At 45.4% G+C, this 13347-nt stretch overlaps 1 protein-coding gene and 1 pseudogene across 1 annotated transcript; one reads left to right on the forward strand and one right to left on the reverse strand.

Moving 5' to 3' along the window:
* On the forward strand, positions 1173 to 4684 carry LOC8057595 (annotated as a pseudogene).
* LOC8056611 (mitochondrial import inner membrane translocase subunit TIM23-2) lies at positions 9366 to 10333 on the reverse strand. Its single transcript, XM_002448306.2, has one exon. The coding sequence runs from the start codon at positions 10195 to 10197 to the stop codon at positions 9607 to 9609; it is 591 nt and encodes a 196-aa protein (XP_002448351.1). The 5' UTR covers positions 10198 to 10333; the 3' UTR covers positions 9366 to 9606.

Here is a 13347-nt window from a genome sequence, read left to right on the forward strand (position 1 = left end):
TCTTTTCTTCTCAATCACATCCAATCTTTAACATATGCAAGATTAAAAATTAATTAATTAAACATTTTTATGTAATTATAAAACAAACTTTTTAAGCTTAATTAATCTATAATTAGATACTAATTACTAAATAAAACAAAAATACTATAATAACCAAATTCAAAAAAAAATCGCGAACTAAACAAGATCTAAATCCAGTTAGTGAGAGCAAGTTTAATAATACAGCCCACTTGCTGGCGGTAAGGTTTTTTTCAGCATTCTCCCAGCCCAGCCATACAATAGTTAGCTATTCACTATTAATACATAGTCCGCTTATCTCTCTCACAAAGTTTCTTGATTTTTGTGCCTAGACTGGCTGTAAGCTTACAGCCCGCTTCTCCTCTCTCTACTCTACCTCAACATTTAGCCAGCTTACAGCCCAGTATAATACTTGCATGGCCGTAACGGTATCTCCTCGTGAGAGCAGCAGGGACGCACTCGCCGTTCCGTTGGTGCCTCGCTAATCCGCGTCAGGTGCAACGATAAGAGATTTTGGACAGGTAGCCACCAGCGCGTACGTAGTGTAGCAGACAGGAAGCTATGCGCGGCCGAGCTGCGCCCTCTAGCTTCTCTCGCCTCGCCTTTTGAGGAGGGAGCGAGCGAGAGAGACACGGTGTAGCTACGCTGCGAGGAGGAAGGGCACCTGCAGCTTGGGCCTAATATTTTCGTTTTTATTTGATAAATATTATTTAATTATAAAGTAACTATGTTTAAAAGATTCATCTCGTGATTTACAGGTAAACTGTGCAATTATTTAATACTCCATACATGTGGCGTAAGATTATAGGAAATCTTGAAAATATTTTGGTTAAGGCCTTGTTTAGATTCAAAATTTTTTGGATTTTGACACTATAGCACTTTCGTTTTTATTTGACAAACATTATCCAATCATGGAGCAACTAGACTTAAAAGACCCGTCTCGTGATTTACAATTAAACTGTGCAATTAGTTATCTTTTTTATCCACATTTAATGTTCCATACATGTGCCACAAGATTCGATGTGATAGGAAATATTGTAAAGTTTTGGATTTTTGGGTGTATCTAAACAAGGACTAAGCCTTGCTCTTTCTCATTCGCAACATCTTGCATCTAACCATAAAAAAAATTGTATCTTCAGCTCTCAGAGAGAGAGAGAGAGAGAGAGAGAGCGCTACCAGTGACAGGCTGCTTGCCGGTGCAGCAGCTCTGGGCGCTCTGGGCAGGCTACATATAAGGCGAAGTCAGAGAGCAAGGGTGGAGTTGAGGACTAGGAGCCGGGAAGAGGGAACAAAAGGGGAAGTTTGGTTCTTTCCTCTACCACCTGCGTGCAGCGTCTCCTTGCTAGGGCCCGGTGCGGTGACGGTGAGAGCTCCATCCACACCATCCAGGGAGGTGAGGACCCGTCGTCGTTGCTGGCGATCCAAGAGATGGGCAGCGGCGGCGGCGGCAGGAATGGTGCTGTAGCGAGGCGGTACATCCGGTCCAAGGAGCCCCGGATGAGGTGGAGCGCCGACCTCCACCGTAGCTTCCTGCAGGCCATAGACTGCCTCGGCGGCCAACACAGTACGTTCTCCTTCCTCCGCCGGCCGCTTCATCCCCTCATCATGTAGTAACATTGCCCTTGAGAGATTCAGCAGAATTATTTAGTGATTTGTTGCCTGTCGGATCTAAAACTGGTTGCCTTCTTTCTTGTAGAGAAAATATTTAGTTGTGTTGTGTGCTACTGGCCTACTTTTAGTAGCGTTTTCAACAGCCTAGCTAATTGCCGTCTTTGTTGGTGTAAATTGCAGAGGCTACGCCCAAGCTCATTCTCCAGTTCATGGGCGTCAAGGAGCTTACCATATCTCATGTCAAGAGCCATCTCCAGGTTAGTTTCTCTTCTTCATCCATTCCTTCGCACCTGCAGGCAATGGCTGTTTGTGTTTGTTTTCCCGTTGGAGCAACCGTGCGCAAATAGAGTGAAAGCTTCTGAGTTCTGATTACTCCATTTGCTTTTCTGATGAACAGATGCACAGAGCTGCGAGGCTTGGCGCAGGAAGAGGAGGTGAGAGATGAAACGAGCCCTCGTTTGCTGGCTTCTTCCACTACTGAATTCTTTCTTTGTTTCTTTTTTCCTTGGTCGTATTTTTTAATAATTTTATTTACATGTCAACGCTGGATTATTTATTCAGTATTCAGGGACAAACAAATGTGTCCTGCAACAGTAAACTGAACATTCCAAAATATTTTATATATAATTTATTTGTTTTTTTAAAGAAGATATCACATAGCCTTGTGGTTTGTGTGACTCGTCTCTTAGCTCAGTTCTCCACATGCTCACTGCACTTGCCAACTACTCCTAGCAACCCCCAGATTCCCTTCTCATGTGTCATGAGTACCTTACCTTGCAATCCTCTTTGTTGGGAAAGCCAAACACCAAGTATAGTATACTACTGCACACTTTAGATAGATTTTGCTAATGGAAAGCCAAACACCTTTGTTTCATGGCACCATCGATCATCAGGCCCAGGGATGCAAAGGAGGCACTCATGCACCGGTGATGAGCAAGGTCCCAAGGAGGAGGAGTTCCTGTGCCCACCACCACCTTTGAAAAGGTTTGGCCTGCAAACACCTTTTCCCCTAGCTCTCCTCTTTGAATGAAAACGTGTTCAAGTTAAAAGGAAGACAAGCTTTTCAAGGCCCTAATCTTGACGCAAAACCAAAGCGCCTTTTCCCATGGTGTCTGTCCATTTGCTCTCTCTGTTTTTTTTTTCATGCTCATGGTGGTCTTGGTCGTCTACTCTATGGATGCATGAACAGGGTCCGGATGGGGTACGACGAGAGCATGCAGGGAAGCCATGGAGTCAGTGATGCGAGGACTACTGCAGCTGCTGCTGGGGGCCTGTACTGCATCGATGATTACATGCAAGCCATGGCCTCCATGGGCAGGAGAATAAAGGAGGAGGGCCTCATCAGATGGCAGAGGAGGGACGCTGCTGCTGATGCTCCTGCGACCATTGCTGCTGCTACGCCTTCCAACCTCCAAGCCATGGGATGTTTGGTGCAAGAATCTGACCCCTTTAAGGTACATCAGCTAAAAAAGTAAAAGTTATAGTAGAAAAAGAGATATTGCCAAAAGGTTTATTTATCAAAAGAAGATGAATCTTTCCTTGTCTTAACCCGTTTGCTTTCACACCCCAACTCTTTACATCCTTATTACTCCTATCTTGCAATATTTTTTTTTGTTTTCCAATAGTTATTTTGTGCAGAATTTTTTTGCACAAAGTGTGTTCACCGGTGGGCCCCACTTCTCGCCTTGAGTATAGGTCAACCAGCCAATCTAATAATACACATCTAAGATCAACCAATGCATATGCACACTTGCACATCCCAGATCCTCCTGCAGGACTGCCGTATCTTTGGCGCATGTTTTGTAGAAGATACACAACATTGATGTAGGATCGTCGGCACAGGTATCACCTCGGGTTTCTGGCTACGTGTACAGACGCTAGTAGGCCCGTGAATACCTGCATGTTTTGTAGCATTGGCATACACCAAACGAGATCCTGTAGCATTGGCATACACCAAACGTGAAAACCTGCTCTTGAAATCTGTCTGTTGTTTAGCATTGGTTCAGGCATTTACTTCTCACCTTACTGTAGCGGCATGTTGCAGTGGCTTCTGCAGTGTTCAGATCCATGCCTCTCACGATGATGGTAGCGCCCTGACTGAAATTTTCTGAAAACTGCACGTCCTGCTTCCACACACTTGAGTATCGAGGCTGCCCGGATCCTGTGGATAGACAGGATAGCATAGTGCAAAGAGGAAAAGAGTTCCAACAGGGTTAAAAATCTTTATGGTGTAGGAGTACATATAAACGGGTTTTACGGTTACTGCAGGAGTACTTACTTTTATGCAATATATACTGTACTTATCTATCAGTCTATGTAGTATATACTGTAATTGCAATTTCATTGCATTTTAGCAGATACGCCGACCAGAAGCACGCCATCTTGGTTCTGCGCTGATTCAGCAGGATGCCTCCAACAAAGAGGACGGAAGCGGATGCCCCCTCTTCAGTAGCTTCAGCATTGCAGCCAAGGACGAGCCATCCGAGCAGTGCTCACTCTCGCTGTCCCTTGGTCTGGACCCAAGATGCGCCCGTGCCATGACAGCAGCCTCCTCGCCAAGCGGCGAGAGCAGCTGCATCCTCATGGCCTCGCCGGAGAGGAGGAGCTCCAGCGACTGCTCCGGCCATTCAGGCTGCTTTGTCGGACCGGGTGTTAGCCTGGAGCTTTCGCTGTCCATCTGTGGATCCTAGATCACTCCACTTCTGGATTCTGTACATCGATCGACCCGATCTGACCGGCTGCTTCGCGTTGGTGATCGCCGCGTTTGTTTTGGATGTTCCTGGCAGCATCATGGCCGTGTTAGAAAGTTTAGTAGCTAATGCCAAGTTGGTAGTAGGATGATGACCTTAGAATCAAATCATAGCATGTTACTTCTAGCTAAGCTAATATGATGTTACCTCTAGCTCTAGCTAGTATGTGTAAGTGGCGGCAAAGTCACCAGGCAGGCTCCTTTCAGATTCAGACTAGTACCATTGTGGCATTGCCGTACTGTTGCTTTCAGCTTCAGGCTTGAGCACCAAAGAACAGGAAAAAGTGAGATTCTTGCGGCCAACCATCTTTGCCTCCTCCTCCTTTTGTTTGATCATGTCAAAGATGACTACTGACTTTCTAGGAGTAGGGATCAAGAACTTGGCAACACCAGGTTGTGGTTTTCTCTTTCCTGTGGATCATGTTTGAGCCGAAGTCCACAAACTGGAAAGAGGGTACCCTTTTTATTCCATTTCCATGGAGTACAGGTCAGAAAAGGCAAATGTAGGAGTGGTAGACTGCAACTGCTAATGTTGTTCCTATGGAGTACAGTATATGTACTCACTACTGCTGACATCGACAGCTCCTGCAGCTGCAAAGAATATCCTCAACTGAGGAGATTCTCTTTTCCCAAAAATCGCCACTGCATTTCTCCCTTGAGAGCAACCAAAGAATATACAGAGGTGATAGGCCTTTTGGATGCAACAGTCCCTGTGCTCGCTGGGGTGCCTCCAGCCTCCTGCCCTCATCGGCCTTTTGGATGCATAGCATCCTCCCGTGTAACCAGGCCGCCTCCATCTGAAATGCCATGATCGCTCCTAGGAGTAGAACAAAGTATGCTCAAGCAATAGGGATATGAGCCCTTGTTTAGTTCCGAAAAGTGAAAACTTTTCGGAACTGTAGCACTTTTGTTTGTTTGTGACAAATATTATCCAATTATGGACTAACTAGAATCAAAAGATTCGTCTCGTGATTTCCAGATAAACTGTATAATTAGTTTTTGTTTTCGTCTATATTTAATGTTTCATGCATTTGCCACAAGATTCGATGTGACGGAGAATCTTGAAAACTTTTTGGTTTTCAGGGTGAACTAAACAAGGCCTGAAATGAAAGGAATAAACGCATGCATTCACCATTGGATGCTTCAGACAAGATCCTATTCATCTAGCCCTGTCAATTTTCTTGCGAGATCAGAGGAGGGAGAAGCAACCAACAGCAAGCTCCAGCAGCATGATTAAGGATGAAGCAGTCAAGACATGTACTGTACCTCCGGCGCGCCCCACCGCGTGATTCTGAGCAACCGCGCGTGTGCAGTAGGAGTAGAGGGAAAGGTGCTCCAAAAAGAGGGAAAGCAAGCTGCAAGCCTCTGTCAGGATGGACCACTGATTTCCTAGTCAAAAGAGTAGACAAAAATTGACCCATTGCCACAGCATTTCATTCCGGCCCAGAGAGAATGCATGGAATTGAAGAGGAGCAGTACTCCTACTCCATGCGAATCTCATATTCTCATGGAGCTTTGTAAAAAAGATGAGTAAAGATGGGATTTTTCAAAAGGCAAACAAAAAGAAAATCTCCAACAAAAGCCGCGAAGATTGTCAATTTCTGCTGCACGAACAGTAGTACAAATTATTACCATGATGAGCTTGGCAGTAGGCTCGCAGCGTCGCAGAGGCCAGAGGGAGAAGCACGGCGCACGGAGCAGAAGCCATCGAGCACACACAGCCTGCTGCGGCGGCCCCCTTCGGCCGGCGTCAACAGTTGAACATCATGCCATGCTTTGTGGACTGGCAATTGGAGTATGCATGGTGGAAACAGTGGCTGGAGAAAGTTGCGGGGCGCAAACAGTCGGCCATGATCAGATCAAACCCCACAAGCTTTCTGAGCTTTGACATTGAAGGGCACTGAAAAGGTGACGAGGAGCTAGGCGCCAAGAACTGGCACGGCTCTGGCTGGGCTTTCAGCACTGACCTTGCCACAGGGACCTGTCTCGCTGTCAAATGGCCATAGTGGAGGAGCAATCATGCCTTTGCCCCCTCCTCTTCTCGTTAATCCTGCATCGATTACCAACTCATTCCTTTGATTAGACAAGCCCCTCAACTGAAAGGCCTAAGTAAGCAGTGGAAATGCTGTAGTGCCGGCCATTTGCTGCGCGCCGTGGCTCCAGTGCCATGGAATTTGTTCTCATCATAATAGGCTGCCAGTGCCGTGGCTCCAGTGCCATGGAACAGCAAAATGCCATGCCCACTCATCACTCTGACCAAACTTCCATCAGTTCTCATCATAATAGGCTGCCTGGGAATTCAGAGCCCTGCAGTTAATTCAGCAATGTGGCATGCATTTGTTGTTTTGTCACATGGAGTTTTCTCAATCCTGCAGTTGAGGTTCTTCAGTTTCTTGACCAACGAGCAGTGATTTTGCAAAGCTGTAAGCATGTAACAGCAGCAGAACCTGAAACAAAGCAACTCCACCACCGAGTACCTTTTTTTCTTTAGCAAAGGTCACCGGCTCACCGCCGAGTACTAGAGACAAGGCCCGTGGGCGTGAGGGCCGATGAAATGCAACATCCTGTGTAGCCAGAGGCCCTAAAACTGTAACTGTATCAGTATCACCGTCTGTTCGGCCCCTTCAACTTCATCGTAGCATTTACAAACAGGGCTTCAAATAATTGCTATCATCGACCTGCTGGTGTAGACAGGATGCCGTCGTCTAATCAACAATTGATAGTCCCGCACTGAGTTGAGCCTAGCCCAAGCACGGCGTACCTAAGAGAGTTTAACACTTGCTTCAACAAAGAATAGTGAAAGCAGGGCTGTGCTCATTCACATATCACCTACATCTTTTCTTTAGATCATTCAACTTTGCAGTCACAAAAGCATCAGATGGTGTGCATCTACAATTTTTGAGAAATAGTGTAATACGTTTTGAGAAACAGTATTACACGACAAAAGATAGCATGTAGTAGCTGCTGTTTATAAATCTAATAAAAAAGAAAAATATCCCAATGAATTATCGGGCTGCACACAGAAAGTTCAGCAAAATCTCAACAATTTTTTTTAGACCAAATAAATACAGTGGATGTGTTGGCAGAAAGTATGGAAGTTGTTTGATGTTTGGTTGCTAGCCATAATCTACCACAACTAACTTTAGGCAAGTGTGGCAAGCCACAAAAAGTGTGGCTAGCAAATTGGTTGCCACACTTTGCCATGCCTAAAGGAATCTTGCCACACTTTTTAACTCTATGACATGTGGAGCCCAAAAGAATCATGCCTAAACTTAGTTGTCAACCAAACACTTGCCAACTTGGTTAAACTTGACTAAGGTAAAGTGTGGCAAACTGTGGCTAGCAACCAAACAGTCCAGAAATGCTTGATTCATTCAGATTTGAAGTTATAGGTCATTCTGTGAGTTTCTGACAAGGATTAAATAAAGAAATAATTAGCAAAATTTCTGGGAGGCAGGCAACAACCATCCGGTGTTTCGGCGTGATCTCATATATACCACCAGTATCAAATCAAAATCTAGGTAGTAACTAGCTAACCAGAAGGCATCATGCCACACACACACACACACACACAAAGTAAACAAATACGTTTGAATAAAATGAGTTTACCAGGAGAAAGAGGGTGAAATGCAATATACCCATATCGAAGAATAGTTGGATCAAGCAAATATCGAACACTGCCAGATAATGCAAGAAGCAAGGCATAATAACAAATTTCAAGCTTCATAGAACCTGTACCATCCAATTTAACAATTAATATGCCTTACCTTGAACATGTATAGCATGAACTGTCTGAAATATAATAAGAATAAAACTAGAATTGCCACATCAAGAAAAATGTCTTGTCAGTTGATTTACTGAACAAGGAATAACAGGGATATCCAATTCCTATAATTCTTGCAACAGCAGGAAGGTAGACAAACACATGCTACAGTTGTGCAGCATTAACAGCCAACAATAATCCAAATATTTCAGAAGTAACCACAATTCACCATGCTTTAAGATACTGACAATATTTGTTTTTTTTTTAAAAATGATACTAACAATACAGAAGCAATTTAATCCTGCATCATCCTTAAAACATTTTGCGTAATCCACAATTTGTAATATGGAGAGCATCATGGCTTTTCAGTTTGAATCTCAAAGCAAGATTTATTAACTTGTATAAGTACTACCAGCTTGATATATCCATAAATCAACACGCACAAGCAGTTAATTCAGTACGCTTGCCACTCAATAATATAGTCATCAGCAACAAAGCTTGGAAATGTGTACGCATTCTATAAGCAAAATAATCCTAATCACTAATAATGGCAAACGCTGGACCCCAAAAAAAAAACAGACACACCAATCCAACATTTGACTGAAAACAAAAACCAAATTTGTACACTAAGTGAAGGTTAACGAATGATCCAGGACAAAACAAAAACAAGTAACATATACACCAATCTCGCATTTGACTGAAAAACTAAAATTGTGCCCTAAGAAAAGGTTAACGAATTTTTCAGGTGCCTTGCCCCAAACACAGATAGCATTATGCAGCTAGTTTCCCAACAAGAATAAAACTAGACATGCAATGCTTCAAGAAAATGCCACAACCAACAAGGATATCAGGGGTATCTGATTCCAATAATGCATATTCTTACATTTGCAGGAAAGGTATACAAGCCCTTTGCAGTGATATAGAATTAACATCCACACTAGTTAAAAACCACTAAGAAATAACAACAGTACCCTGTATTGTTAAATAATAAATAAACGATACAACAGCCTCAATTCTTCATCATCCATAAAGCATTCAAGGTAACAATGATTTTAGATATATAGAGGCATCAAAGCACTCAGTTTGAGTCTCAAAGCACCATTAACTCAACCATTCTCAATACGATTTTAACACATATATCCATAAATCAGCATTAGCACCATTAGCTGATGCAGGACAGAAACCGATACAGCAGCAATTCAATTCTTCATCATGCACAAAGCATTACGTAAACAATGATTAGATATGTCATATATAGAAGCATCAAAGCACCATTAATTCAACCATTCTCAATTCGATTTTGGATACATATCCATAAGTAAACAGCACCATTAGCTAATTAAGGACAGAGGTTTGAAATTTGTACAGATGCCATAAGCGTAGAACTAAACTAATTATTACAAGTAGCCTGAAAACGCCAGATTTAAACCTAGCAATGCTTGCTAAGCAGCGTTGTGGTTGTGGTTTATAAAGCCAGATCAGGCACGTATCTCTCGAGAACTTGATTCCCGGCGACGGCTGCTCCGGCCATGAGTCCTCCGACGACGCAACCAATGACCGCAGAGCGCGGACCGGCCGCCGCCCGATAGAGCAAGCCAGCCCCAAGCCCGGCAGCGACGGTGTTCTTCCAGTCTTCGGCGCCGCGGAGCCCGGATGCGCCACTCTCGACCCCCGCGAAGAGCAGGCCGATGATGCCGAGCCGGATCCCGTACGCGCGGCCGACGGCGCCGCACTGGGTGAGCGCGCGGCTGGCGCGGAGCTTGGCGGACTCGCCGCGCTGGGACTCGGCCGCGGCGCGGCGCAGCCCGACGGCCGCCCCGGACGTGCAGCCAGCGAGGTAGCCGCAGCCGGTGTACAAGGTGAGGTTCTCGCCCCAGGTGCGGCCCTTGCGCTGCTCCTCGTGGAACAGCAGCTCCGGCGAGGTCGGCAAGTCGTAGAGCGCGCGGGGCGAGAGGGCGCTGAGACCCTCCGTCTTGTACGGCGTGTAGGTGCGTCGGGGGCCGCCTTCCGTCCGGTGCTCGTCGCCGTAGGGGGGCTGGTCGGGGGCGTCGGCCATGTCGACGAGAAGGGGCGGTGGGTCGGTTGGGGGGTCTAGGGTTCTGCAGCGCCGCGCGGCGGTGATCAGGCTTTCGCGGACGGCGGACCCTGCGGAAGTGCGGTGGGAAACCTGGTACCTCCCGTTCGCTGATGCGGACCAATGTGCTTTTGTTGGGCCGTGACTGTACCAACGTGTACTCCTACTTGTTAGCGTTTCTGGCCCAATGGGCTTTCAGGCTTGCCAAGTTCTCTGCAAGATGGTTTTTATCTGGCTGGCATCGCCGTCAGTCAAGTGAATGAAAAAGAAGAGAGTCTAGACCCTTGACATCAGTCGATGGCGCTCGAGAGTTCGGATGAGGCTGGCACCGAATGGTTTAGTTAACCCGATGAACATTGCGCCATAAGTCGACGATATGGAGTACTTTGGTCTGGAAACCATCACCATACTATGGAGTCTAGACCCTTGACATCAGTCGCACTACGAGCAATCGGTCCCACATATTAAGGTATTACAAGAAAACCTGAATCGTAATTTATATATTATTTTGGTTTTTTTAATACAAATAACCATTATTTATCTAGACATATTTATATCGTGTATCTAGATGTACCTAATTTGGGATAGAGGACGGTAGTATATAGTACTCCCTCCATCCTAAATTGTAAGTCGTTTGACTTTTTTTACCCCAAGTTTGACCACTCGTTTTATTCAAAAAATTTGTGCAAATATAGTTAAATTTAAGTCATTCTTGAAGAACTTTTATTAATAAACCAATACACAACAAAAAAAAAATGATATTTTGTACAAAACTTTGAATAAGATGAGTGGTCAAACTTGATATTAAAAAAGTCAAACGACTTACAATTTGCAATGGATCGAGTACAAGTCTACGGAGGACTACCACCCTCACATGCGTTGTACACCCATGCCGGCCAAGAGACAGGTCAACAACAAGATCCTTTTAGGGCGTAGAGTAGGGCAACCATTGGACCATACTAACCACGCTTACAAAACAATTCGTACCGATCCAGAATCTAAAACTTCTAAGCACCAAAAGGACTAGTCGTACTCGTGACCGGTTTTTAATCCATCCTTGTGAACGGCGAGGGCAGTTGCCACCTGCCAGTTGTGACCAGTCACGATCGCCTTACCTGAGTTTGTTCGCTTGTAGAAAAACATATTTGAAAGTATTATTCGCTGATTTATTATGAGACAAAATCCAGCAGATAAACTTAAGCGAACAACCTCAAAGTAAGGTGATCAAGCAAATAGGAACAATGACTCGTTCTTCTTCCTCCTCCTCGCCAAAGTGGCAACGATTCCCATCGGGAGCCATTGGCCATTGACTATGCATCACGGCCACCAGCTCCATGCCTGTGTCGTTCTTCCTCCTCGCTGGCGTGGTTCTCCACCCGTTTTCTTCGTCTGACTCTGCGTACCGGCCGGCTCACGTACATCCGCACGTGAGAAGAGGAGCAGTTCATTCGGTTGTCAACGGGAAGATCGGGTGACTGAAGCGCATCCCGGCAGCGTGAATTTCTAATCCCAAAGGGCATGCTCCAGATTGGCCAGAAGACCCAGCGGATAAACGCAACGATGTGTGCAGGGTTCCGTCCTCACATCACAGCTACTCTCCAATAATGATGGTGCTGCATATATAACATTAGTATAAATAAAGCATATGGGTGCTTGTCCCCGGATTCTTGCTGATTCCCTGCCCTGGTTTGTCGCGTGACACTCGTACTGTACGTCCAGTGTAGCAAGAATTGCATTTTCTGTTTTTCAATGATCATCATGCTGTCATGCTGCCATCAGCAGTTCGGCACTGAGCTAGCTATAGCAAGAATCGATCGTCGACGCAGGGTTTTGAGTACTGCAGGTATGATATGAAGCAGCAATTGATCGTCGTCCCCAAGGACCACCATCCCAGTTTCCATCCATGTGGACATTGGTTGGTACATTGCTATCTGAATCTGGCCATTGCTCATGTCTGCATGCATTACCTACGTCCGTCCCCGTGAGCAAGATAGCGGATTAGCGGCAAGAGATATGTTCCTTGATCCCTTCACATAAGGAACGCCACTAGTTGGTAGCTCCAGAGTCCAGAGGATGCACAGATCATAGCCATGGCAGTTGGTGTTTATTTAGGTAGGTATATATGTGAACTCTGAATGTGAAATCGTCGATGAGCTCATGTGGATCTCTGACGAGAGTACCGGCTCACTTACCACATCGCCCATTGCCACCATTAGGGAAAAAGAAAAGAGAACTTCCCACAAGTATCAGCTGTTGGTGGGGTGTCAAAGGATGATGAGGCCATGCAGGCAGTCAGCCAGTCAGGCAGACGATTTCCAAAAGTTGTTCCATCAAGTCAAGGAACATAAATAAACGGGCGCTAAAGCTAAAACATTTCCCCTAAGATTATGTGCTGATTCACTAGAGTCCTTTTAAATTAGTAGCTTTATTAAGATTTATAGCTAGAGCTCTATAAAGGCACACGCCTACATCAGTAGCTAGAGTGAAGGGCTACCCGGAGCCCAAATGAAGCTAGTAGTAGCCTAGTACAGCACAGAGGGATAGAATAAGCAATGCAGCAGAAGAAAATTGGAGGCTGGGGATCACAAGCGCAGTGACCAGCAATCCAATTGGTCCCCGGATCATTATTTTTTTTTTGGCAGATCCAGGAGCTAACTGTAGTTTGCCGGTAGTAGAAAGGAAAGGGTGCGGAGCGCTAATACGTGGCTTCACCCTGGCGCCACCCCCTCGCTATTAAATAGCCATGCCATGGCTGCTTTGGCATCAGCAGAGAACAACACAGTTTCAGAGGTCTATGGCGGCCGGCAGGGAGGATGCAGATGCAGGAGGAAGAAGACGACATGGCGTGGTATTGTTTCGGCTCATGTCCTTCTTGCTTCGAGTCTGTCGTCGGATTTTGGATGTGATGTGAGCCGAACCAATATCACTCATGTATTCTTCATTCTGAAAAAAAGATCCAGAGAGCTTGGTAAGAGTTCTGATCATGCTGAATGGTTCTTAATCTGAAGCAAGTAGAACAAGGTTAGCTCATCTTTCTCACTCGCAAAAAAAGGGGATTAGTTAGCTCATCTTTCTGATGTTTTGGGGCCTTGCCGAAACCGTGGCAGAGGATCTGCATGATCTGCTGTGTTT

The sequence above is a fragment of the Sorghum bicolor genome, chromosome 6 (assembly GCF_000003195.3).
Source record: "Sorghum bicolor cultivar BTx623 chromosome 6, Sorghum_bicolor_NCBIv3, whole genome shotgun sequence".
Lineage (NCBI taxonomy): Eukaryota > Viridiplantae > Streptophyta > Magnoliopsida > Poales > Poaceae > Sorghum > Sorghum bicolor.

Bases quoted from the DNA above. Each gene is read 5' to 3' on its own strand.
- LOC8056611 (XM_002448306.2), bottom strand. From the start codon at position 10,197: ATGGCCGACGCCCCCGACCAGCCCCCCTACGGCGACGAGCACCGGACG.